This window comes from Muntiacus reevesi, chromosome 18 (genome assembly GCF_963930625.1).
Source record: "Muntiacus reevesi chromosome 18, mMunRee1.1, whole genome shotgun sequence".
Taxonomy (NCBI): Eukaryota; Metazoa; Chordata; class Mammalia; order Artiodactyla; family Cervidae; genus Muntiacus; species Muntiacus reevesi.
Window position 1 is genome coordinate 19,797,808 of NC_089266.1, and position 27,350 is coordinate 19,825,157.

At 47.1% G+C, this 27,350-nt stretch overlaps 1 protein-coding gene and 1 long non-coding RNA gene across 2 annotated transcripts in view; one reads left to right on the top strand and one right to left on the bottom strand.

Moving 5' to 3' along the window:
• LOC136149656 (uncharacterized) overlaps nt 1-20,890 on the top strand; it is a 38,302-nt gene extending 17,412 nt beyond the window's left edge. Inside the window, exon 3 of the long non-coding RNA XR_010659691.1 lies at nt 20,776-20,890. This is a non-coding gene — a long non-coding RNA (uncharacterized lncRNA). The remainder of the gene's footprint in view (nt 1-20,775) is intronic.
• A 1,689-nt stretch (nt 20,891-22,579) lies between these two features.
• Nucleotides 22,580-27,276, bottom strand: LOC136149652 (tubulin gamma-1 chain). The gene is made up of 11 exons (XM_065910090.1): nt 27,107-27,276; nt 26,675-26,787; nt 26,304-26,471; nt 25,367-25,435; nt 24,996-25,075; nt 24,446-24,572; nt 24,154-24,240; nt 23,907-24,056; nt 23,400-23,552; nt 23,155-23,316; nt 22,580-22,975 (listed from the first exon to the last, which is right to left on the bottom strand). The coding sequence occupies exons 1-11, from the start codon at nt 27,153-27,155 to the stop codon at nt 22,778-22,780; spliced, it is 1,356 nt and encodes a 451-aa protein (XP_065766162.1). The 5' UTR covers nt 27,156-27,276; the 3' UTR covers nt 22,580-22,777.
• Between the last annotated feature and the right edge of the window lie 74 nt (nt 27,277-27,350).

Below are 27,350 nucleotides of genomic sequence, written 5' to 3' on the forward strand. Positions count from 1 at the left end.
AAACAGGTAAGCAAAAAAAGTAAATAACTTGGAAGGATTAATATTGACCTTTTAGGCATTTGGAGTGCTGTTGTTTTCAGTATTTGAGGATTTAAATATTGACAGTATTAACTTGTGCTTGAGTTAATTGTAAGCCACAATTAGCAGACTTTAGTTCAATAGCATTTCAGGGTGAGTGAGTTCCCAGCGATCACAGATCAATAGGTTTTATTTCTGTTTTTTTTTTGAAAGAAAATCTTATGATGCATTCGATTTTATGTGTGTCTGTGTTTGAGTTTTTTCTCCACTTAAAAGATGTGTTGCTGACTCATTGGAAAAGACCCTGATGTTGGGAAAGATTGAAGGCAGGAGAAGGGGCAGTAGAAGATTAGATGGTTGGATCAGTGAACATGAGTTTGTGCAAACTCTGGGAGATATTGAAGGACAGGGAAGCCTGGCATGCTGCAGTCCATGGAGTAAAAAAGAGTCAGACACGACTTAGCGAGTGAAAGTGAAAGTCGCTCAGTTGTGTCCAACTCTTTGTGACCCCGTGGCCTATACAGTCCATGGAATTCTCTAGGTCAGAATACTGGAGTGTGTAGTTGTTCCCTTCTTCAGGGGATCTTCCCAACCCAGGGATCAGACCCAGGTCTCCTGCATTGCAGGCAGGTTCTTTACCAGCTGAGCCACAAAGGAAGCTCAAGAATACTGACACAACTTAGTGACTAAACAACAAATGATGTGTTGAGACTTCCCTGGCTGTCCAGTGGTTAAGACTCTGTGCTTCTACTGCAGGACGCACCAGTTTGATCCCTGTTTGGGGAACCAAGATCCCTCATGCCATAGGGTGCAGCCCCCCAAAGAGATGTGTTTGTTTCATCAACTGGTTAAGTATATGTATGGCACAAGTATACATAATGTGTTTTCTGACCTTTGAGTTGGAAGAGACTTGATTTTATCGAGTATGCTTTACACTTGTAGGTAATCATTAAAATTGGGTACTGCGGAAGTCTGATAATGAGAATCTGGCTTCTCTTCGATTTGGAAGAGGCACTGGTGCCAAATGGTAAACCGTCAATGGTACATGCCTTATCTACACTAGTGGAGGGTGATTTGCATACATTTCCCTGAAGCAAAATATCCAAATTGCTTCTGGGGCCTTTTGGAATGCATCTTACAATAACAGACTCTTTTATCTGGAAGTCCAGCCCTTTCGTTTTTACAGACCCCTCTGCACCCCAGTCAGACAGTACTCCCCTTCCAGTTTTCCTCCAGTACCTTGTCCAGCCTTCCCCATTGCCCTAATTATGCAGTCATATGATCAATTATTTACATTAACACACAAACAATAGAGTGGGAAATTCTTCAGCTGTTCTATATCTTGCTCATCATTGTTGTCATTAGCACTTAGCACAGTGCCTGAAACTTACTAGTTTCTCAATAAATGTTTCTTGAGTGAATGAGTGATGAGACAGAGGCCCAGGGACAGGAAGTGCCCTGCCCCAAATCACAAATCTAGTTAGTAACAACCTTGTGAGACATAGGTTATGATAACATTGTAATTACGTTGCATTGCCTGACAGCATGTCAGGAGAGGGCAGAACTGGACTGGATCTTGGAATAAAACTCTGGTGACACATTATCTGTGAGAATTTCTAATTCACGTGATGATCCACAACATCCAGAGTTGACTCTGAGGTTCATCTTGAGAGGCTTCTTTTGGTACCTTAGAGTTTTGTTTCTTTTGCTGATACTCTACCAGTAGGAAAGATATGTGGGGAGGAGGGAGAATTCCCACGATTGGGAAAGGAAGGGCTTCCCTGGCAGCTCAGCTGGTAAAGAATTGGCCTGCAATGCAGGAGACCCTGGTTTGACTCCTGGGTTGGGAAGATCCACTGGAGAATGGATGGACTACCCACTCCAGTATTCTTGGGCTTCCCTGGTGGCTCAGTTGGTAAAGAATCAGCCTACAATGCAGGAGACCTGGGTTCAATCCCTGGGTTGGGAAGATCCCCTGGAGAAGGGAACAACTACCCACTCCAGTATTCTGGCCTGGACTATATATAGTCCATGGGGTCACAAAGAGTCAGACACAACCGGGTGACTTTCACTTTACATATGAGAGTGGGTGAAGTCCCTAGTCTACAGAAGGGCAGGGAGATCTCTCCCCTTCCCTGGGGTCCACAGACCCTCAATTATCTTCATGGTCAGGTTTTGTTAGAAATATGTAATCATTTTTGGAATAGATAGGGGAAGGTTGGTGACAACCCTGTGTGTATGTGATAACCACTTAGATATGTGACAGGATCAAGGTTTTGCTTTGTTTTAAAGCAGAGAGGGTTGGAGTAGGATGTCAGCATGAGAATACCAGATCGCTACTGCCTGTGGCCTTTGAGGAGGTCAGAGTGACCCAGGAAATGTAATCTGGCTGGTGGCCAGTGGTAACCATCCCTGAGCTCAGCAGTCTTCCGTGATGGTATGCTCCAGGAAATTTGCTCCAAGGAGGCCTCAGGATGCCGACATTGACTGATTTCCTGAGTGACAGCTGGAATGCGTGTGTGTGAGTGTGAGAGAGGGAGAGGGAAGGAGGGAGGGGAGGAGAGGGGTGAATGGAGAAGTAGGAAACCTGGAGAAGGTGTGGCCTGGCAGACCTGTTGGAAGTCCTTTTCATTCACGATTTCAAGGTGACAAGGTAGCACCAGAGTCACCTAGATGGCCATCGGGAAAGATGTGTAAGGTCTGGGCTGGCCCCATAGGTGGGAGCGTATTGATGTGGGCAAGGGTATTGATATGTCTGCCAGCTTCAATGAGGAGCCACTGTCTTAGTTGCTTATTATGAGCCTGCTGCCTGAACTCAGTGGGCAGGTGAGGACAGCACCTGGCTGGACCTCAGGGATGAAACCAACAAACTTTTGTCCCCAAATCCTCTGTAGACATTGATGCATTTGGAGAACAGGTAAGTTAAGCTCTCACTTTTTTTTTTTTTTTTTTGGCCACACTACTTGGCTTGTGGGATCTTACTTGCCTGACCAGGAATTAAACCCAAGCCCAGCAGTGAAAGTGCTGAGTCCTAACCACCGGGCCACCAGGGAATTCCCCCAGCTCTCTCTCTTCTGACTGTGTGTCTCTTTAGAATCGTCACCATTTCTTGCCATTAGGAATTGTTAGCATTGAGTTGGAGTCTGTAGAATGGGCTTTATGAGTCAAGAACCCCTTAACATTATTTTCAAGTCTATATGTTTATTTTTTTTCTGGGGAAAAGTTGGTAACAGTTTCTTGATAGTGATCCGTGTGTCAACAAAGGTTAAGAACTCTTGGCATAGGGGAAGCAGAAGGGATGCCTGCATTTATAGGGACCTTGCTGTTCCCAGGGCAAGGATGTCAGTGAATGGAGTATGACAGGGTAGGAAGGATCAATTTGGTGGCTCAGGGCCGATGGATTAACAGCTGTTGCATCTCCTGATAATGGAACGTACCTGAAGGAATGTACTCACATGTGGGTTAGAGGCAGTGGTCGGGAACTAACTGAATGAGCAAGGGACAACTACGGTGCATACAGAGAAATAAATAATGTGAGTCCAAGGGAACCTAGCTGGTTGGAATAGAAGAGTCACTGTGGGGAGCTCCCTGAACACAACCAGACTCCAAAGAGGACAGAATATCACAATGTTCTCAGGACTGAGTCTGTTTACAATCCACGAGAGGGTGAGGTCACAAGGAGTTCCAGGGGCCACATGGACTTCAGTTAAGGCTGTCCCTTGGCTCTGGGTGGGGGACCCTCTTCAGCCATATCATCTGTGGTTATGTCCTAGAAGCTGAAGTCGTAGTCTGGCCTTCATTAGCCCTTGGACATAAAGCCTAGTATATTCATCGCTACTTCATCCTTTTCATGAACTTCAGGTGACCTGGTATTTTTTCCACACCATCCCTGGGACCAGTGCCCTGTGTGATTCATTTCCACCTTGGGGCCCCACTGATGAGACTGGATAGTACCATTTCCAGAAACGGAATCTAAGTGGACAAGAGAAATATTTTGGTCTCTAGGTTCCAGAATCCTAAAGAAGAATGGGACATGGTGGAAGTGATAATTCTCAGGGGGCACTGTAGGTTGGGAAAAGAAAAAGTGGATCACTTTCAAATCTCTGGGGTTGTTTGACTCAATGTTTTTCTCACTGGCCCAGCTGTAATTGGGTGTTGCCGAGGCTCTCTCCCAGGGGCTTCCTGGGTAGCCCTAGTGGTAAAGAACCTGCCTGCCAATGCAGAAGATGGATGAGACACGGGTTCAGTCCTTGGGTCAGGAAGATCCCTGGAGGAGATCATGACAACCAGTTCCAGTATTCTTGTCTGGGAAACCCCATAGACAGAAGAGCCTGGCAGGCTACAGTCTGTGGGGTCACAGAGTCAGACACGACTGAAGTGACAGCATGGATGCGCACACTAGGCTTTCTCTCACTCCTCACCTCCTCCTTCTAGTCGTCTGTGCTCCTTGAGCTCCTTGCCTGTGCTCCTTGAGCAAGGCAAGCCACTGCAAAGCTGTTTCAGGGAACACATCCAGTTGGCAGCTTTGTTTTACCCTATAGGTGACCTTCCCCCTGTGCCAGTTCTGATGCCCCCTTTCCCAGCTGACTTTTTGCAGAGAAGGCCTTAGAACTGCCGTACTGTCCACTGATTCTCTGCTTTGGTGCAGCCATCGACAGATCCAGTTCATGCTTCATGACTACTGTTTGATCTTGTAGGAAGTAAAATACTCCTAGTCACCAGTTTGTTTCCATTCAGGTGCTAATGGCACCTTGTATAAGTGTATCCATTGGGACCATTTCCAGAGGCTCGAATATCAGAAATTCAACTTGAATTCAGAAACTCAAGCCAAGTTTCTGGGATATCTTTTCTTAAGTCATGCAAAAAAGGAATTGAAAAAAATAATTTCTAAAGTTGCAGAAATGACATCTCTTATTCCTTTTTCTACTCTTTGAAAATGGGCTGATTACAGTCAACTGTGTTATTGATCTGTAGGCCAGTGTGGTGAACACACAAATTTATCCTGGGATATGCTATTATGTGATTGTATGGCAAGGCTTTTAATGTCTTCCTGTTAAAGGAAAGGCAGAGAGTAGAAGCTGTGGCCTTGACACTGTTCTTTTATTTGTTTAATGAATGTTTGTTGAGCGGTTACAATGTGCTAGGACTGTGGTAGATATCAGGGCTGAAGAGATAAAAGACCCTATCCCAGCCTACAAGAAATGCATGGGCCAGCCGGGGAGACAGAGAAGTGAGTCACTGATGAAATAGAGTGGAGCAATTGCCAGGAAAGCCGTGATCAGGGAACTGGTATCCCAGAGACAAACCTAAACAGTGTATTTAAAAGCAGAGATATCACTTTGCCAACGAAGGTCCGTATAGTTAAAGCTGTGGTTTTTCCAGTAGTCATGTACAGACGTGAGAGTTGGACCATAAAGAAGGCTGAGTGCTGAAAAATTGCTGCTTTTGAATCGTGGTGCTGGAGAAGACTCTTGAGAATCCCTTGAACTGCAAGGAGATCAAACCAGTCAATCCTAAAGGAAATCAGTCCTGACTATTCCTTGGAAGGATTGATGCTGAAGCTGAAGCTCCAGTTCTTTGGCCACCTGATGCGAAGAGCAGACTCTTTGGAAAAAATCCTAATGCTGGGAAAGATTAAAGGCAAAAGGAGAAGTGGGCAGCAGAGTATGAGATGGTTAGATAGCATCACAGACTCAAGAGACATGAGTTTTAGCAAACTCTGGGAGATGGTGAAGGACAGGGAAGCCTGGCGTGCTGCAGTCCAGGCAGTCACAAGGAGTCAGACATGACTTAGTGACTGAACAACAACAATAATCCCTGAGGCAAGATACTGCCTCCTTCAGTGGAAAATCAGTAGCCCCTCACTGTTTTACCAGGGCTGGGGGAGGGGGATTTTCCATGTGGAAAAGTGGATTTTCCAGATAACCAAGCTTATTTTTCAAGGTCCCCAAACTTAAAGCATTAAAAAAAATTGTTTTCATGGAAGTAGGTTAAATGTACTCTTTTTCTTTTCTTTTTTTTGAAGTTCTTAAGCTATAGTTGTTTTTTTTTTTTTTTTTTTTTTTTAATTTTGGCTGCACCGTGGGGTTCGTGCAGCACCCACCCAGGGATGGAACCTGCGCCCCCTGCAGTGGAAGCTCAGAGTCCAGGGAAGGCCCCTCTTTTTTCCTGAATGGAATATGCTCAGTGAAATTCAGTCTTTTCTCCTTGACTCCAGGCACTGCATGAATGCTAGGCTTTGGATTTGGCTGTGCTGCCCAAAATCTCATATTTTCTCCTCTAAGCCAATTGACCTTTCCTTATGGCTTTTGGCAAGGTTTCTGTTCCTTTTCTCCTTATCGGACTGATTCTGCTGGTCCTGACTGTGCTTAGTTGACCGTCCCAAGTAGCACTCTCCTTTGTACTTTCAACTTTGTGTTGGTTTAGGAATTCATAAATCCAAGTAGGTCAGACTTTTATTTAAAATAAACAGTAAGGTGGGATTTCCCTGGTGGTCTGGTGATTAAGAATCCACATTGCAATGCAGGGGACACGGGTTTGATTCCTGGTTGGGGAAGATCCCACATGCAGCGGAGTGACAAAGCCCCTGAGCCACAGCAGCTGGGCGTGTGCACCTAGAGCCTATGCTCCACAACAAGAGAAGGCACCGCAATAAGCCTACACACTGCAACTAGAGAGCAGTCCCCTCGCCACAACTACAGAAAGCCCGTGGGCAGCAAGGAAGATCAAGCACAAACGAAAACAAAACATTAATTAATTCAAAAAGTCAGAGTAAGGTGGGAAGTCCTTCCCTGGTGGTCAGTGGCTAGGAATCCGCCTGCCAACTCAGGGGACTCGGGTTTGACCCCTGATCCTGGAAGATTCCATATGCTATGGGGCAGCTAAAGGCTGTGCGCCACAACTACTGAACTCTTGCTCTAGAGTCAGCAAGCCACAGCTACCGAGCCTGAATGCATTAACTACCGAAGCCCGTGCACCTAGAGCCTGGGCTCTGCAACAAGAGAGGCCACCGCAGTGAGAAGCCTGAGCACCACAACCAGAGAGTGGCCCCTTCTCGCTGCAACTACAGAAAGTCTGGCACAGCAGCGAAGACCCAGCACAACCAAAAGTAATAAACAAATAAAATTATTTTTAAAAAATGAGTAAGAAGACTGTAAGTCAAGACTTGACAGCATCACCTTTGGCAAATCTTGAGTATGTGAACATGACTACTGGAAGTGCCTCTTTAATTTTCTTTCTGTCATATTTATATTCACTTGAAGGACATTTCTGGAGAAGGAAGCGGCAACCCACTCCAGTACTCTTACTTAGAGAATTCCATGGACAGAGAAGCCTGGTGGGTTGCTGTCCGTGGGGTCGCACAGAGTCAGACACGACTGAAGCAACTTAGTATGCATGCATGCATTGGAGAAGGAAATGGCAACCCACTCCAGTATTCTTGCCTAGAGAATCCCGGGGACGGAGGGGCCTGGTGGGCTGCCATCTCTGGGGTCGTGGAGAGTCGGACACGACTGAAGTGACTTAGCAGCAGCAGCAGGGGGACATTTCTGAGTGCCCCAGCCGTGTGTCAGTCACTAGACACAGTAGTGAGCAGGTCATTCCTTGCCCTCAGGGAGAAGAAATAAAACTAAAAACATAAGATAATAAAGTGTGAGGAACTTCCCTGGTGGTCCAGTGTTTACACTCTGCACTCCCAACGCAGGGAGCACAGGTTCCACCCCTGGTCAGGGAACTAACATGCCACACGGCTTAACAACAACAACAGTTTTTTTAAGTTTTACAAAAAAAATAACAGAATATGGTGACATTTATGGCAGGGAAAGTACAGGATGCTAACATCATCAAAAACGCATGCGTGCTAAGTCGCTTCAGTCATGCCTCACTCTGTGTTACCCTACAGACCGTACCCCACCAGGCTCCTCTGTCCATGGGATTCTCCAGGCAAGAATACTGCAGTGGATTGCCACGTCCTCCTGCAGGGGATCTTCTCAACTCAGGGATCGAACTGCATTTCTTGTCTCCTGCATTGGCAGGAGGGTTCCTTTACCACTAGCGCCACCTGGGAAGCCCCCAGGGTGCTGGTGGAACATATATGGAAAAGTCAGAAATCTTCATTGGAAGTGACACTTAAGTAACATGCGAGATGAATAAGGAGTCAGCCAGAGGAAGGAAGTGGAGTAAGGAGATCTAGGAGGAGGAGACACTTGAAAAGAGCTGGGAAGCCAGAGCCTAACTCGTTGAAGAACCCAAAGGGAGCCCAGCATGGCTGGAGAGTGAAGGGAGCCTAGGAGAGATGTGGTGCAGAAAAGGGCAGGGGCCAGTGCTTCTAGAGACAGCATCTGGCAGATGAGGGAGCAAGCTTCACAGCAGATGTCTGAGGAACTATTGTAGTCTCAAGATCGATTGAAACACTTGATCTTCCAAATAAATTCTCAGTGAATCTTAAGTCTTATCTAAGTGTCATATGCTTTGGGGAGCTGTCAGATCAGTCAGACTTTGGAGGGAACACACATAAAAAATTAACTGTATAACATGTATTGATTCTACTTTATAGTGAAAGAAACATCCATTTTGTATTTTATTTATGTTTGGCATCACTGGGTCTTGGTTGCTGTACTGGCTTTTCTCTAGTTACGGCAAGCAGGGGCTACTCTCTAGTTGTAGTGCTTAGCTTCTCGTTGTGGTGGCTTCTCTTGTTGTGGAGTTTGGGCTCTAGAGCTCAGGTTCAGTAGTTGTGGCACACAAGCTTAGTTGCTCCACTGCATGTGGGATCTTCCTAGACCTGGGATTGAACCTGTGTGCCCTGCATTGGCAGGTGGGTTCTTAAAAACTGGACCACCAGGGACGTCTGAAATATATTTATTAAAATTTTAAAAAGCATATCCCTTTTATGCTATGGTTTTTCCAGTAGTCATGTATGGATGTGAGAGTTGGGCTATAAAGAAAGTTGAGCACTGAAGAATTGATGCTTTTGAACTATGGTGTTGGAGAAGACTCTTGAGAGTCCCTTGAACTGCAAGGAGATCCAACCAGTTCATTCTAAAGGAAATCAGTCCTGAATATTCATTGGAAGGACTGATGCTGAAGCTGAAACTCCAATTCTTTGGCCACTTGATGGGAAGAACTGACTCATTGGAAAAGACCCTGATGCTGGGAAAGATTGAAGGTGGGAGGAGAAGGGGACGACAGAGGATGAGATGGTTGGATGGCATCACTGACTCAATGGACATGAGTTTGAGCAAGCTCCAGGAGTTGGTGATGGACCGGGAAGCCTGGCATGCTGCAGTGCATGGAGTCTCAAAGAGTCGGACATAGCTGAACAACTAAACTGAACTGATCCCTTTTATATTTCCTGTATTTGCAGAAATTATTTCTGAGGCAAAAGTTGATTTAATGTATAAGTTTTAAGATTTAATGTAAACTTTTAATTAGATTTTTCATAAATACTTGTTCTAAAACAATAAATATAATTTATTTATATAAATATATTTATTTATTAAAAAAATATTTTTGGTTGCCCTGCAAAGCTTGTGGAATTTTAGATCCCTGACCAGGGATTAGACCTGGGTCCTTCGCAGTGAGATAAAAAAATCTTAGCCACTGGACTGCCAGGGAATTCCAAAAATAAATCTTTTTTAAAATAAATAGATTCGAGAGATGCAGGTTTGATCCCCGGGTCAGGAAGATCCCCTGGAGGAGGAAATGCACCCCATTCCAGTATTCTTGCCTGGAAAATTCCATGGACAGAGGAGCCTGGCAAAGAGTTGGACACAGCTATGCAACTGAGCTCATGCACACACACACAAAAATTATAGGGACTTGCTTGGTGGTCCAGGGGCTAAGACTTCACTTCTGCTGCAGGGGGCTCAGGTGGCTAGTCCCTGGTCTGGGAACTAAGATCCCGCATGTGTTGGTGTGGCAAAAAATTTTTAAAAAGCTGAACTGTGTTTGGTAAATATTAAGAAAAGAGCATATGGAAATACATGTATGAATGTAACATCTAGTTGATTGTGTAACTATATTTTTCAGCTCCCTTAATGAGGCACTAGTTCTTGAGTTAACCATGGGGAAATTGACCTTTTCTATTACCTTGATTGAATCACTGTTATATTAAGATTAGAAATTGCTGTGGCTTCCCTGGTGGTCCAGTGGTTAAGAATCCACCTTGCAATGCAGGGAACTCCAGTTCAACCCCTGGTCTGGGAAGATCCCACATGCCTCGGGGAAACTGAGCCCATGTGCCTCAATAACTGAAGACCGCTCGCCCTAGAGTCCATACTCTGCAACAGGAGGAGTAGCCCCCGCTTGTAGCAATTAGAGAAAGGGCATGGGCAGCAATAAGACCCAGCACAGCCAAAAATAAATAAGTTAATTTTTTAAAAAAGAAATTGCTTATAATTGCCTTCCTTAGCCTTGCCACTGGACTCAAAGAGGTATTTTATTTTGCCCATATTTACATTCTTATAAAAGGGCAACCCTTCATATCTGCATTAGATTATTGCTTTTGATGGCCCCTAATGAATACTGCCTCCCAGTATTCTTGCCTCTGTGTAACTCCCTATCAGCCTTGGGCTCAACCAGGAGACCTGTGCATCCCACAAACTTGGGAGGGTAAGCCCCTGAGCACTGGAGCTCACCCTCTTGGAACACTGCCCCAGATCAGCATCTAGTCTACTGGAGGTTAGGTGGTCAGGAGGTCACGAGAAGAGCTGAGACTCCCTGCTCAGCACCAACTGCCAGATTTGTGAATGAGGCCAACTTGGAATGAATTTCCAGCTGTTCCAGCCATCTGTAATAGCCCAAGTGAGCCAGAGAAGACCAGCAAAAGAACTTTCCAGTCAACTCACAGAATCAAGAGAAATGATAAATCAAGATTTTATGCCTCTACGTTTTGTCATGAGTTTTTGTGCAATCTCTAAATAATAGAAACAATGTCTTTTTACTGTGTCCAAGTTTAACCTTATAAAGATGGGCTAGGATAAAATTATGAACAACACTTAGAATGTTTTACTTTGTAAATTGTTCTGTGGGAGAAGGAAAAATTTTTATGCCTGGAAGGGAAGGGCTTATTTTGATCTGTTGGTAAACTTTAATATAAATTAAAATCTACCAGGTTTTCTTTCAGTTTGAAAATTGTGGGATCATGCAATTATAAATGTTACAGTGTATACTAGAAATTTCATCAAGACATTTTTCTCATAAAGTAATGGATTCTTGGAATGTCCTTGGTGGTCCAGTGGCTAAAATTCCGTGCTCCCAATGCAGGGGGCACAGGTTTGATACCTGATCAGGGAAACTTGATCTCATATGCTGCAACTGAACATTCCGCACATTGCAACTAAAAGATCCTACATGCCCCAATGAAGACTGATGATCCCATTGGCACAGCCAAATTAGTTAATTAAGTAATTTAACATTAATTAGTTAATTAATTTAAAAAGTAATGGATTCTCACTGAAGAAAAATGGAAAAGACTGAAAATTGTAAAAATAAAAGGTAAATCAAGCATCTCGCAATCCAGATATCTGTTGGCAATCACTTTGCTGTATTTTTTCTTGGCAATTTTTCTGTGCTCCATTTAATATTTTTTCATATTTAAATCAGGCTGAGGGGAGGTTGAGTGTGGATATAAAAGGGTGGCATGAGAGAGTCGTGAGCTGTTGTCACAATGAAGTATCATGTTTATGGTGGTGGTTACGTTAAGGTATACATGTTGTCATTTGAATCAGTTCTAATGAAATGAATGAAATTGGAGCCCATTATACAGAGTGAAGTAAGCCAGAAAGATAAACACCAATACAGTATACTAACGCATATATTTGGAATTTAGAAAGACGGTAACAATAACCCTATATGCAAGACAGAAAAAGAGACACAGATGTATAGAACAGACTTTTGGACTCTATGGGAGAAGGCGAGGGTGGGATGATCTGAGAGAATAGCATTGAAACATATATATTATCAAGTGTGAAATAGATCGCAAGTCCAGGTTGGATGCATGAGACAAGTGCTCAGGGCTGGTACACTGGGATGACCCAGAGGGATGGGATGGGGAGGGAGGTGGGAGTGGGGTTCAGGATGGGGAACACATGTGAATCCATGGCTGATTCATGTCAATGTATGGCAAAAACCACTACAATATTGTAAAGTGATTAGCCTCCAACTAATAAAAATAAATGAAAAAAAAAAAAAAGGTATACATGTTGTAAAATTGCACAGGGCCACACACACTTATGTTCATTAACTCTCTCTCTCTCTCTCTCTCTCTCTATATATATATACACACATATATATGTAGTTTTCTACATATAACTGGCGAAGTCTGCATATACTCTGTGGATTGTGCCAATGTCAATTTCCTGGTTATGATATTGTACTATAGTTATGCGAGATGTTAATCCAAGGCTGGGTGCATGCTTGCATGCTAAGTAAGTCTCTTCAGTCGTGTCCGACTCTATATGACCCTATGGACTGTAGCCTGCCAGGGTCTTCTGTCCATGGGGATTCTCCAAGCAAGGGAATCCTCCTGACCCAGGGGTCCAACCCATGTCTCTTACATCTCCCGCATTGGCAGGCAGGGTCTATACCACTAGCGCCACCTGGGAAGCCCTGTGACTGGGTGAAAGTGAAAGTGAAGTTGCTCAGTCGTGTCTGACTCTTTGCGACCCCATGGACTGTAGCCTACCAGGCTCCTCGGTCCATGGGATTTTCCAGGCAAGAATACTGGAGTGGGTTGCCATTTCCTTCTCCAGGAGATCTTCCTGACCCAGGGGTCGAACCCAGGTCTCCCTCGTTGTAGGCAGACGCTTTACCGTCCAAGTTACTGTCAAAGACCTCACTGTGTGTTTCTTTGCACTTTTCTGTGAATTTATCATTTCAAACTTAAAAAAAAATCAGTTTGTAGCTAGGATTTTGTATCCTTTCTCTTTATATTTTCATTTTTAACAGAAAATGTCCACATTTCATACCCACATCTCTTGATTACTTTAAAAAATGAATGAAAAAAACCTGTCTTATTATAGAGTTAACCGCTAAGGAATAGGGTACATTTCCAAAACACCTTTATTTTTTGGACCTTAATTATAGCAAGAATGCCAAAGCATTTTATGGAATACATGGGGTTGTGTTTGAGAGTTTAGAAAAGGAAATTACATGAAAAAAAGACAATTATAACACTAACAAAGTATTGTGAAATTGTGCATCTAGTGGACTGCAGACAGAAAGCGGAATATTGTGTTTGAGCTCCCAGAGGAGGCCCGCCTGGGCCTGGCCAGGAATGATCTGAGGGCTTGGGGGGAGGGAAGGAAGCTGGGCTTGGCTACTGAGCAGAACTGGTCTGGGGCAGCTTAGGGTGGGGCAGGCCCTGGCTCCTGAGAAAAAAATGATAAACAGCAGGCCTCAGTGTACCGGCAGCAGCATCTAAGAATACACTTTCAGAAAGAAGTGGCAGGACATAGACAAGAGATTTGATATCAGATTTGCCAATTATTGGTTGCAAAAAGAGTTAGGGAGTAGGAGGGAATAGAAAGCAGGGGTGGACAAGGCAATAGCAATGAAAGCAGAAATAAACAATTGGGACTGAATCCAACCTTTGTGTAGCAGAGGAAACCATAAACAAAACAAAAAGACAACCTGTGGAATGGGAGAAAGTGTTTACAAATGATGTGACCGACAAGGGCTTAATTTCCCAAATATACAAACAGCTCATACAACTCAATATCAAAAAAGCAAGCAAAATAATTTTAAAAATGGGCAGAAGACCTAAATTTCTCCAAAGAAGACATCTATATGGCCATTAGGGAAGTGAAAAGATGTTCAACATTGATACCTACTAGAGAAATTCAAATAAAAACTACAATGAAGTACCACCTCACACTGGTCAGAATGGCCATCATTTAAAAGTCTACAGGGGAGACTTCTCTGGTGGTCCAGTGGTTAAGAATCCAATCGCCAGTGCAGGGGACACGGCTTTGATCCCACATGCTCTGGAGCAACAAAGCCTATACGACACAACTACTGAAGCCCAAGTGCTCAACTGGGCCCACATGCTGCAGCTACAGAGTCTGCATGCTATTGAGTTCGAGGGCTGCAACTGCTGAAGCCCAAACACCTAAAGCCTGTGCTCAGCAATAAGAGAAGCCACTGAAGTGAGAAGCTTATGAACCGCAACGAGGAGCATCCCACACTTACTGCACTAGACAAATCCTGCACACAGCAATGAAAACCCAGCACAGTCATAAATAAATGATAATTTAAAAATATAAAAGTCTACAGGGACATCCCTGATGGTTCAGTGGCTAAGACTATGCGCTCCCAATGCAAGGGGCCTGGGTTTGATTCCTGGTCAGGGAGCTGCAAGCTTGTGTGCTGAAGATCTTGTGTGCTGCAACCTGATGCAGCCAAAAAAAAAAAAAAAAAAAGTCTACAAATAAATGTTGGAAAGGGTGTGGAGAAAAAGGAACTCCCTTACACTGTTGTAAATTGGTGCAGCCACTGTATGGAAAACAATATGGAGTTTCCTTAGAAAAACTAAAAACAGAGTTGTCATATGATCCAGCAATCCCACTTCTGAACATATATCTGGAGAAAACTCTAATTAGAAAAGATACACACACTTCAGTGTTCATTGCAGCACTATTTACAGTAGCCAAGACATGGACGCAACCTAAATGACTATCATCAGGCAAACAGATAAAGAAAATATGGTACATGTATACAATGGAATACTGCTTAGTCATAAAAATCAATAAAATTATGCCATTTGCAGCAACATGGATGGACCTAGAGATTATCATACTAAGTGAACCAAGTCAGAAAAAGACCGTATAATATCACTTTATGTGGAATCTATAATATGACACAGGGGCTTCCCTGGTGGCTCAGTGGTAAAGAATCGCCTGCCAGTGCAGGAGATACAGGTTCGATCCCTGATGCAGGAAGATCCCACACGCCATGGAGCCCTAAGCCTGTGCACCACAACTGTTGACTCTGTGCTCTAGAACCTGTGCGCCGAAATAAGAGAAGCCCCCACAGTGAGAAGCCTGCTCACCTCTGCTAGAGAAAAGCCCGTGCAGCAATGAAGACCCAGCACAACCCCAAATAAATAAAATTATTAAAAAATAAAATATGACACAAATGAACTTATATATGAAACAGAAGCAGACCCATAGACTTAGAAAACAAACTTATGGTTACCCAAGAGGAGAGGGGTGGGAGAGGGATAAATTAGGAGTTTGGGATTGACAGATACAAACTACTATATATAGAATAGTTAAACTTTGTCCTGTTGTATAGCAGAGGGAGCTATATGCAACATCCTGTAATAAATAATAATGGGGGGAAAAAAAGAAAGCAGGAGGTGGAGGTGGGGGTCATTTGGGGGAAAAGTCTAGAAAGGGCAGGCTGATGGCTGGAGCTTCCCAGCTGGCCTTCAGGGGTTCCTGTTTGCTCTAAGAGTCAAGTCCGAACTCTACGTGGCATAAAAGGCCCTACATGACTGGCCTGGTCTTGGAATATCTCCCTGACCTGGTCTCACATTGCTTCCCCAAATGCACCTCTGAGTCTTTGCAGCTTCCAAAGCCCACGGTCCTGGTTTGGGGCCTCCCTCCTCTCCAGGTGCTCTTCCCGGTGCTTACCATGATTTTCCCTGTGCATGTCAGTGCCGTAGCTGCTCCCTTTGAGTAAAAGACCCCGGCTGGTTTCTCTCTGTGAAGCCTACTGTCATACCTGGGTTGGGCACCACCTCCTTTCTCTGTCTGGCCTCCCCTCAGCCTTAAATGGGGCTTCTCAAGTGGTTCAGTGGTTAAGAATCCACCTGCCAAGCAGGAGACGTGGGTTCAATCCCTTGATGGGGAAGATCCCCTAGAGAAGGAAATGGCTACCCACTCCAGTGTTCTTGCCTGGAGAATCCCATGGACAGAGGGGCCTGGCGGGCTACAGTCCATGGGGTCGCAGAGAGTTGGACTGAGCACGCAAGCCATGCATATATGCAGTCCTAGGTGAGCCCTGTTGGCCTCACTTGTCTGTTGCAAGTGTCCCCTCGAAACTACTCACGGGGCAGGAATGGCTGAGCTTCAGAGGAGAGTGGGCTACACCTCACACTCCCCTGCCCAGACTGGGCCTTTGTACATGCCAGCCCTCCTACCCTCTCCCACATCTCCACTTGGGAAGCTTTTCTTCAGAATTCAAGACCCTGTCAACAATTGTTCCTCTGTGGGACTCCCACACTGACCTCCCACAGCCTCTCCTTCTTGCAAATATTCAACAGATATTTATTGAGCATACACTGTTGTGGTCCCGCTGACATTTGCTTACCATCTGGACTGTCACTTTCTGTGTAGATGTCTCCGACTGTGAATTTTTTGAGATTCTAAGCACCTTAGTTTGTTTATCTAGGTATCTTCAGTTCCTGGAAAGGATTCAGGCTCATGGTACGCCCCTAATAGATTTGTTTTTTAAAAAATAAATAAGCTGTGGTCCAGGGGCTAAGACTCTGCGCTCCCAGTGCAGGGAGCCTGGGTTGGATTGTTGGTTAGGCAACTAGATCCCACATGCCACAACTAAAGATTCCACTTGCCACAATGAACACCCTGAGCAAATAAATAAATATTTTTTTAAAATAAAAATGAATTTAAAAAATAAAAATGAATAAACTTTATTATAAAAGAAAATGGTTTTCAAGAAATTCCTAACAGTCCTTAAGGCTAGAAGGTGGATTTAAGGTCACCTCATCCATCTCCTGGCATCCATCCATTCCAGGCAAGTCATCGTGCAGAATCTACTTGACCGAGTTCACTGCGGGGGAACTCACGGTCCATGTGGCCACTTACTCCACTCGAGGATAGTGTTGATCATGGAAAAGTCCCCCTGCTGTGAAGCTGGGTCCTGCCCCTCTGTGGATCCTTCCACTGATCCTTACTCTTCTCCCTGGAGTGTCACAGAATGAGACCCTCCCTCTTGCCGCTGACAGCCCATCATATATTTGACAGTTATCACATCTGTCTTTTCTTTGCAGATATAGAAAAACCACTTACTAGCCATATGACCCTGAGCTTCACTTTCTTCTCAGCTTCAGTTTCCTTATTTGTAAAATTGGGCTAATATCTGTCTATATGATTGTCAAAATTAAATGAGCTCATAAATGTAAAGCGCTTAAAATAGTGCTTGTGTGTGTGTGTGCTCAGTCGCTCAGTTGTGTCCAACTCTTTGTGACTCCATGGACTGTAGCCTGCCAGACTCTTCTGTCCATGGGATTCTCCAGGCAAGAATACTGGAGTGGGTTGTCATGCCCTCCTCCAGGGGATCTTCCCAACCCAGTGATTGAACCCAGGTCTCCCACATTGCAGGCGGATTTTTTACCATCTGAGCCACCAGGGAAACCTAAGAATACTGGAGTGGGAAGCCTATCCCTTCTCCAGGGGAACTTCCTGACCCAGGAATCAAACTGGGGTCTCCCGCATTGCAGGTGGATTCTTTACCAGCTTAGCTACCAGGGAAGCCCAGAATAGTGCTTAGTGTATATTAAATGCTCAGTACTGATTCCAATTTTAGTTTGTATTACATTTTACATTCAACACTTAAAATTGAGACCCTTAAAATTATGTTTGAGACAGTTAATTAAAATACATGATGACATACAAAAATTATATTGTTAATATTTTATGAATATGTAATAAAATTACATTATATATATCCCACTCCTGATAAGGGCTTCCCTGGTGGCTCAGAGGGTAAAGCATCTATCTGCAATGAGGGAGACCCAGGTTCTATCTCTGGGTTGGGAAGATCCCCGGAGAAGGAAATGGCAACCCACTCTGGTACTCTTGCCTAGAAAATCCCATGGACGGAGAAGCCTGGTAGGCTACAAATACAGTCCATGGGGTCGAAAAGAGTTGGACACAACTTATTGACTTCCTTTCACTTTCTTTCACTCCTGATAAAACTGGAAACCCCCTCAGGTAGGGTCCATTGTGAAGTTTAATGGGCAACTTGGTCTGTATTTTTAAAAATATATATATTTATTTATTTATTTTTGGCTACACTGGGTCTTTGTTGCTGCAGGAGGCCTTTCTCTAGTTGCCGTGAATAGGGGCTACTCTCTAGTTGCGGTGTGCAGGTTTCTCACTGCAGTAGCTTCTCTTGTTGCAGAGCTCAGTAGTCATGGCACACAGGCTTAGGTACCCCATGTTATGTGGGATCTTTCTGGACCAGGGATCAAACCTGTGTGCCCTGCATTGCAAGGCAGATTCTTAACCACTGGATCACTAGAAAAGCCCAGTCTCTATTTTTAATAAATGCTTGCTTAATTAATGAACAGATGTCTAATAGGCCTGAACTTAGCCCTGATCACTCACATATACTGCCTTGAGATTTTCCAATCTTTCTCTATGGTGTTCTTAAATTTAGGGTGACCAGCTGTCCTGGCTTTCCCAGGAATGAGGAAACATGGGAATTTTAATTTTTAAACCGAATCTTAGGGGGATTCCTGGGACTCAAGACTTTCAGTGCTAAAACCAGGATGAATTGGTCTCACCCTATTAACAATTCAGTGCCACTGGATTTGAGGGTTGAGGGTTAGTGAAAACTACCTACCTCTGGATTCCACAACCAAGGTCACCACTACAGCAATGCCACAGGTGTTTCCAGTGGGGTCTCACAGAGATGTTAGACCTTAATTGACAGAGCCTGCAGCTTTCTAAGAAACTCAGTTTACCACTTCACACTGTAGTGATCGGGCCATATGTAATTTAAACTTACACATGATGGCTTAGTAAAACATGTCAACTTAAATGCCCCTGTGACTGTTCTAGGGCAGTCCCTTACCTGCTTCAGATCCTCAAGAGGGATTGGAGAGTGAGCAAGTGGTGGGGGGTGGGGGAGGGCATTACTGGAGGGAGGACTGTATGTTGGATTTTAGTTGCTCAGTCCTGTCCGACTCTTGCAACCCGATGGACTGTAGCCCACCAGGCTCCTCTGTCCATGGGGTGTCCTGGGAAAGAAAGAATACTGGAGTGGGTTGCCATTTCCTTCTCCGGGGGATCTTCCTGACCCAGGGATTGAACCCAAATCTCCTGCATTACAGGCAGGTTCTTTACTGCTGAGCCACTGGGGAAGCTCTCTGTGTTGGATTTTAACTGACTCTCTAGGGCAGAGTGCCCATTTCCAGGAATTTCTAGAATACCTGTGTCTGGTGGAGACCACGAATAAGGCTTGCTAGACTGACTCACCAACTCTCTGCAGCGGCTCTGTTTACCCGCCCATCCTTGAGCTCATCACCTCCTGGTTTCATCTCAACACAATTTTTGAAGTTACAGTCTCAAAGTTTCACTCTATTTTTATTTTTTAAGGAATGTATTTATTTATTTGGCTGTGCTGGGTCTTTCTTGCAGCACACAGGCTCTTAGTTGTGGCCCATGGACTTCTCTATAGTTGCAGTGCATGTGGGCTCATTTGCCTCAAGGCATGTGGGATCTTAATTCCCTGACCAGGGACTGAACCGGCTGCATCCTCTGCATTGGAAGGCAATTCTTCACCATTGGACCACGAGGGAAGTCCCTCACTCTGTTTTTAAAGCGCTTCCTACTGCTAGATCTCTGTCTCAGGCACATTTAAAGGTCCCCGTGGTCACATCACACTGAAGTGTTCCAGAAAAATTACCTTTAAATGGCTCATCTTTGAACTTCCCTGATGGTTCAGTTGTTAAGAATCCGCCTGCCAATACAGGGGACACAGGTTCAGGCCCTGGTCTGGGAAAATTCCACATGTCGCAGAGCAGCTAAACCCCTGTGTTGCAATGACTGAAGCCCTAGAGCCTGTGGTCTGCAACAGGAGAAGCCACGACAAGAAGCCCGCTTGCCGAAACTAGAGTAGTCCCTGCTCACCGCAGCTAGAGAAAGCCCGCATACAGCAATGAAGACCCAGCACAGCCAAAAAATAAACGCTTAAATAAAATAAATTGTTCGTTTTCTCTGATTTATTTAGTCCAGAAGCGGTTCCTGTTCCATGCTTGAGCATTCTGCTCGCTCCAGCTCCTCTGAAACAGTCCTGTCGTTCATCAGGGACAGTCACTTCTGTGGCTGGCAGGCTCTCAGACCGCAGGGATTTTTCACCACCAGCACCACCTGCTGCCCTGATCCCAGAGGCCTCCCTCCCTTTCCACCTGGCCTCCTCGCTGCCCTCTGGTTGACACACTTTAGGGTTTGCCGCTGGCCAAGAACAGGGAGGGGTTGAGTTAGTGTGGGGTGATGGGTGATCTGGAAATAGCCTTGGGGGAGGGGCCCAGCTCTGAAGCTGGCATTGAGGTATTAGTCTGCGCTGAGACACTCAGCAGTCAGAAAAAGGAGGCATCTTTGTTAAGTCCAGTTCCCCCTCCTGAGGAAGGGTATTCACCCCTCTGGGTCGGTAGCCAGTAATATCCACGTACAACTTTGACTCCAGATTCCCTAGGTATTCCCTCCCTCCTGGGCTCCATACTCTTTAACTAGGCTCGCAAAGGAGGGTTCTGGGATGGTTGTGGCCTGGAGGGGGGCCAGCTGGCTCTTCACATACACCAGCCTCACCACATCTGCCAGCTCATGGTCCCCTACTCAGCACCAGCCAGTCGTGCAGATGCCCCAAGAGATGAAAGGCAGGTCATCAGTGGCAAGGGCGGGAGCAACACAACGTATCCAGCGTGCAGGGGTCAGCGGTAGAGCTGAGAAGGGACCCAGTGCCCATCGGTTTTCCCTGAAGTCGTCTTCTTCCCTCCTGGATGAACAGGCAGCTGGCTGACAACGAGGCTGGCTCTCCTGAGTCCACCACCTACAGACCCTGGCAACCAAAAGTGACAGGCTCATGCTCTGACTGGTGCTGACAGGCTTTGATGTGTCCAGCCTCCCCGCCACCCTCAGGCAGCCCAGGGCCTGGCTTGTGACCGCGCATTCTCAGCCCATCAGTCCTGTAAGTGTCCCCTTTGTTCATGAAGGTCTGCACTGTATGTTGCTCGCTTTGTTTATGTCCACAGCTTTATGAAAGATACATTGGTTCATGGAAGGAAAATTGTGTCCCCAGGCTAACAGGGAGCAAGAGGGAAAAAAGTCCTAGTTCACCCAAAGTGAAGGGGACTCTTCAGCCTTCACGGAGAGTTGGAGGGACTTTCTTGGGCTGGTGCTTCATCTGCTTGCTGAACCCTGCCAGTAGCATCCTTCCCATCCACAGGGCCTGGTTCTCTGGGTTTGGCCCCAGACATCCTAGTGGCGAGGCAAGAAGGCTGCCCTGACCGGGGTGATAGGGACGCTTGGTGGGTTTACCTGCTGCCTGCGGAGTCCAACACCCACTCCCTCCCTGGACTCCACCTGCTAAATATGCACAGGTGTTCAAGGTCCCCACATCCTGTGACAACTGTGGACTCATCCCATAGCTCCAAGACCCCAGAATTGGGACTCTTCTACACCAGCCCAGGAAGGTGTCACAAAAAGCAGGATGTGCAATGGTTAGGAACACCTATGCCAGGCAGTCAAACCAGGGTTTGACTCTAACTATACTCTTCACCAGCTGGGTGACTTGGTAAATTAATCACTCAGCCTGTTTCCTCATTTACAAAATGGGGTTAATAACATTTACTACTTCATAGGGCTGTCCTGAAGATTAAACAAAATAATGCAAATCATCTGGCACAGGGTCCACATGCATGTAAAAGTTACTACAGTCCTCACCTTTGGGGGTATAAGGGCCTAAGAGGGGCCCTGACAATCCACCAATCTACAGACAACCTGCTTTGCCCTTTTGATTCTGAGGACTTAGGCCACTGTGTATTGACTACTTCCCTGCAATCTTGTACCAGAAGTGGAAGGCTCTGGGACTTCCTTTGTTGTCCAGTGCTAGGACTCCATGCTCCCAATGCAGGGGACCTGGGTTCAGGGAATTAGATCCCACCTACCTCAACTAAGAGTTTGCAATGCTGCAACTAAAGATCCTCAGCAAATTAATTAATGCACAGCAAATTAATTAATTTTCAAAAAGGCAACTCTGGCCTTTGAAACAACTGAATTTTGGCACCTTAGATATGGGTCCACTTTTGGCCCTGCTTATAGTCCAGGCTTTGAATTTGGTCTCCTGATTTGATCATCCTAGACTCCACATGCCTGACCAGGGCTTTCCAGGACTGGCTTTCTGTCACTGCCCTGCCTGCAAGATTAAAGGCATTTGGGCTGACTCTACTGCCTGTCCAGGGGCTTGGTGGTGGGGGTGGTGGCTGCAGGCCTGTTGCTGTGATGACCAATGGGACATTCAGATGTGGGAATGTGAAACTGGCGAATGGTCACCATATGGGGAGGTGGAGGGTGGGAGGAACTGGGATACAGAGTGTCATGAGAGCAAGGCAGTGTTTGTGGGCCTGATTGCCCTGAAAAGGAATGTCTCGCCCATGTTCTCCAATGCTAGGCAGGGGAAGGGAAAGCTGGGGGAGGCCATTTGCTTAGAGTTGAAGGTGTAAAAAGTAGAGGAAGACCCCCGTCAGAATGATGGAGAAAGAACAGGCACCCTCCCACCCCCATTTCCCCAAGCCTTCAAAGAGTCCAGTGACTTGATTTATATCCAGTGCTTTATTAAACATGAACAGTCTCACAAGGAGATTACATGTGTCCTCAGGTCAACAGAGAGTATGGGTATATGTGTTGGTAAGAAAGAGGTGCGAGGTCCCTGATCTGTGCTCTGAGGGGTGGTCAGTCAGGCAGGGCCTGGGCCAACCAGTAAGGCAGATGAGGGTCCCTGTCTGGAGGACTCACTGCTCCTGGGTGCCCCAGGAGATGTAGTCTGGCCTTGTGGCTGCATGGTACTCATCGATGAGCTGCTGCACAATCTCCCTGGATGTGTCCAGTTCATCAAAGTTCTCCTTGAAGATGTCCTCCTTGCGGAACTGCTCCAGGAAGGCCTCCCGCTTCCGCAGCTTGTCGTACTGGCGACAGGTCCGCTCGAAGAGCTTTGGGTGTACAGAAAGGACTTAGGTTGGACAGGGGTCACGAGGAACTTCAAGGAACCATGTGGCCCAGAGAGCCAGGAATCAAGGCTGGGCTATCCCCACAGTAAAAAAGCTAGAAGCAAGGGCAGCAGGGCTGTAAAGAGATGAGGCACCACCAGGAAGATGACTGTGGGGCTCACCGAGGAGATGCTGGTGTGGTTGGCCATCATGAGCCCACTGACCCTGTGGGCAGAAGGCAGGTAGGGCGACTTCCTAGATAGGGCCACCTGGATGCTGGCAGGGCCCCAGGGGATGAAGTTGGCCAGTTTCCGTTCCCGGATCCTCTGCAAGCTCTTGTGGACCTGGGGTAGGCACAGGAATGGTGGTGGTAGCCTCTCCTCTACCCCTGTGGGCTCTGGAGGTAGAACGAAGGGGCCTCACCTACCTGGGTGGGGTCCACCTCCCCCTGGATGATGTTGAGGATGGCGATGTAACAGTGGTTGGTCTGGCGATCCCGCCCTGTGGACACCATCACGTTCTTGGGCTGCAGCAGTCGCCTCATGACATCCAGGACCGTGGTCTTCCTCACGCTGGCCACCTGAGGGGAGAGGGGCCACAGGGCAGCCCGGTACTCAGGGCACAGTCAAGAGACGCATGGACAGAGAGCACGAGGTGACGCACAGCCCCATCAGACGCGGGGCAGCCTGGTCTCTCTGGGGAGTGTCCTTAGATGCAGGTCCTCACTGAGGGATCAGAGATCTCAGTCCCCCAGAGCTCAGCTAACTCATGTCCTTGTGCAGGAGCATCAGCAGACCCCGTACAGCCCTGGCCCTGCAGGGCGCCACAGGCAGGGGGAGAGGAGGGCGAGTCAGCCAGCAAGCGGGGCCTCCGGGTGCAGCCGAGAGAAGGGAAAGGCTGGTCAGGGCCTGCTGGGCCCGAGGGCTGCTCTTACCGACTGGTCCGTGGTGAGGGGGGTGTAACCCGTCATGAGGAAGTGGAGCCGTGGCGTGGGAATGAGCGAGGCGATGAGGCCGATGAGGTCGTTGTTCATGTAGCCGGGGTAGCGCAGGGTGGTGGTGCTGGCTGACATGATGGTGGACACCTGGGGACAGGGTGCCGGGTCACGGGCCTTGTCCTGGGGGCCTCCCTTCCCTAGATGGTGCTTCGGGAAGGAGGGAGTCCAGGAGTGGGGGGCTCACCAGCTGGTTGATCTGGGAGAACGAGGGATTCTGGATGTGCAGGCGGTCTGTGGCGATCCGGTTCAGGGCCGTGTTGTCCAGCACCACCTGGGGGCACAGAAGAGGGTGACAGATTTAGGAGGACAGAAAGGACAGGAGCTCTGCCTGGTGCTTCATGGCCAGAAAGACCCATCCAAAAGACTTGAACAAGACTGGGGCACGGGAAGGTTCAAGACGGGACTTTTAAAAATGCATGAAAAGGATGAAATAGACAGGGGGTCGGGAGTGGAATAAGCGAGACTCCAGGACTTACCACACAGTCGGCATTCTGGGTCAGCCTCTTGAGTGTGAGCAGTGAGTTGTAGGGCTGGACCACCACATCGCTCATCTCGTCCTGGTTGGGAAACACTGAGTATGTCTGCACCAGCTTCTTGGGGTACCTGGGGGTGTTTGAGAAAGGATGGTCAAGGGCAACAGACTGAAGGCTTGGTAAACTTGGGTCTTCTAATGACTGTCAGGATGGGGAAAGTGGAGTTCGGGTCATAGGACAGCAGAAAAGGGAGACTTGACTTTTGGCAGCCTGTAACCCAAAAGGGGGCTAGGGCAGAGAAACATCTTAGGACCTAGGGTTCTAACTCCAAATCAGGCTTACTCCCTGAATCTTCATCAAAGATCAGGATTCTAGACTCTGATTCCAACCACTGGGAGTGTGCTTGGGTTCCTGGTCATTGTACCTTTCCTTCCTCAATACAGCAGGGAATGGAAGGGCCCTTTCCTGCTTCAGTGAATGGGAAGGTTTTATCTGGAGGGCCTCCCAGTCACCTGGGAAACCAAATCCTCTCAGCCTTTCAAAACAGACTTACCTGTCATTGAGCCGTTCTAAAAGGTAGGAGCCCAGGCCAGAGCCTGTTCCCCCAGCGATGGAGTGACACAGCACGAAGCCCTGCATGGGGAAGGGGTGGTCAGTGTCTAGGTTTCAACTGGCAGGATTTCCAATTTTACCCATCTCATAACTTCTTGGACTCCTGTCTTCCCAGGACCTCTCCTCCACTGCCCTCCCCCCACCCCCCATTCACAGATTAGGAGACTCTTCGTTGTTTCCAGCAGGGCCCTGTGGCTTCTGTCCAGTGCAAAGGTTACAGGGGGAGGGTCCCACACCTAAAAGATGGCTTCTAAAGGGTATTGTCGAGCCTTCCCCATGTTGGCCCCCCACCGGCATTACTGAGATGCTCACCTCTAGGCTGTCGCTGCCATCCGCTTCCCGGTCTATGATGTCAAAAATGTCCTCATGGATCTTCTCTCCCTGTACAGACATGGAGGGGCATCAGAGTGGGACAGGACTAAGGGACAAGGACTTTGACCTCAGAATAGCCACCCTCCATTCTCCTTATAGTACCTAAAAGTCCTTTTTTGGAAAATAGTGGTCCTGCCTTTTGTTTGTACTGAGAGGTAGTACAGCCTAGTGGTTATGAGCAGGCCCGTTACATCCAGACTGCCTGAATGCCTATATTAGCTCTAGTTCTAGTTAGTCGGGTGACTCTGGGCATGCCACTTCATCTCTCTGTACCTCAGTTTCCTCCTCTGTATAATGAAGGTACTAATACAGGTCCACAGTCCCTTATCTAAAATTCTTGGGCATTATGTTTCAGAGTTCAGATATTTCAGATTCTAGGAGGGCTATATGGTGTGTATAACACAAGAACACCAGTGGGGCGGGGGTCTGAGGGGCGCTAACCAAATACATTAATATTTCTGCAGTGAAAGGAATGAGAAGTGGCAGTAAGTTGAACAGAAACTATAAACTAGCCTATCTTTACTGAGATTTGGTTTTGCTGGTAAATTAGTTAAAAATCCTCTCTTGGTTTCAGAGTTTTTTGGATTCTGGAAACCTACAGACACTGTGGACCTGTAGTACCTGCCTCTAGGATTGTTGGAAGGTCTGGGTAAGTTAATTTATGTAAAACACTAACTATGGCCTGGCACCCGGCATGAGCCAAGTGCAGTCTCTTATAACTATTACATAGTTCGCTCAGAATCTCCTCAGTCACTTCTCTCTCTCTCTCTCTCTCTCCACTCATATATCCTCCATCTGGTTTATCTTCTCTTTAGGAAGTCATAGGGCCAGTCCCCACTTAGGAGTGGAGTTCTTCTGCCAGGGAACAGCAAATGACCTGGGAGAATCCGCTGGCCCAGTTGTTGCCAGCTCCTCCTCCATGCTCCGACAGGTAGATGTTCTCTGGGTTGTAGAGCTTGGCATAGGGGGAGTTGAGGATGGAGTGGATCACCCTGGGCTCCAGGTCCAGCAGCACTGCCCTCGGGATGTAGTGCTCATCGTCTGCCTGTAAAGGGGAGTTTAGGAGGGGCCCAATCAGCTAGGACCTGCCCAGTCCTCCAGTCCTCCCAACCCTGGTTCCTGCCGCCCTCCCTCTTCAAGCCAGCCTCCCTGGCTCCTCTGTCCAGTGGGCTTCCCAGTACCAAGCCACTCCCCTTCCCTTCAGAACCCCTGGGCCACTACCGGCCCTGGCTAAGTCGCTGGGGGCACCTGGTAGAAAAAGACGTCCTTGCGATCAGTGCCCTCGGTGGCGAACTCCTCCACGATGCCCTCGGGGCTGATACCATGCTCCGCGCACAGCTGTTTCCAAAACTCGAACCCAACTGACGGGAGGGACGCGGGCGGGAAGAAAGAGGATATCTGGGTCTGGGCAGGTTCCAACTAGGAGCTGGGGGACTCAATGCCTGGGTCCAGTGATAGGAAGTCAAGCTTCGGGAGTCTCCCGTGTCAGAGGAAAGGGCAGTATATCAGCGACTGGGCAGAGAAGGGCCCCTTGGGGTTGAGCAACTGGATACTGGGTCAGGCATGTCCCACCTTTCGAAGAACTACGATTCTGGGGGCAGATGGAGTTCAGGATCCCACAGCGAGATCCCATAGAATCTAAGAAACCCTGGCTAGTGGAGGGGCCGGAAGTTCGCTCACTCTGATTGCCGCACTGGCCCAACTGTAGGGTGATGATCTCCCTCGGCATCTCTCCTCTGGCAGCTGCGTTGCAGCCACTCTCTACGGCAAAGCTGCCGCTCTCGCCACAGAAAAGCTGCCGCTCCCGCCAGCAAAGCCGCCGCTCGCTAGCCCGTCGCACTGCGCAGACGCCAAAACTCGCCCCGCCCACAAACTGCCTCTGTTCCAATGAAAACTGAGTTCTGGCGAGGGCACTTCCTTACTC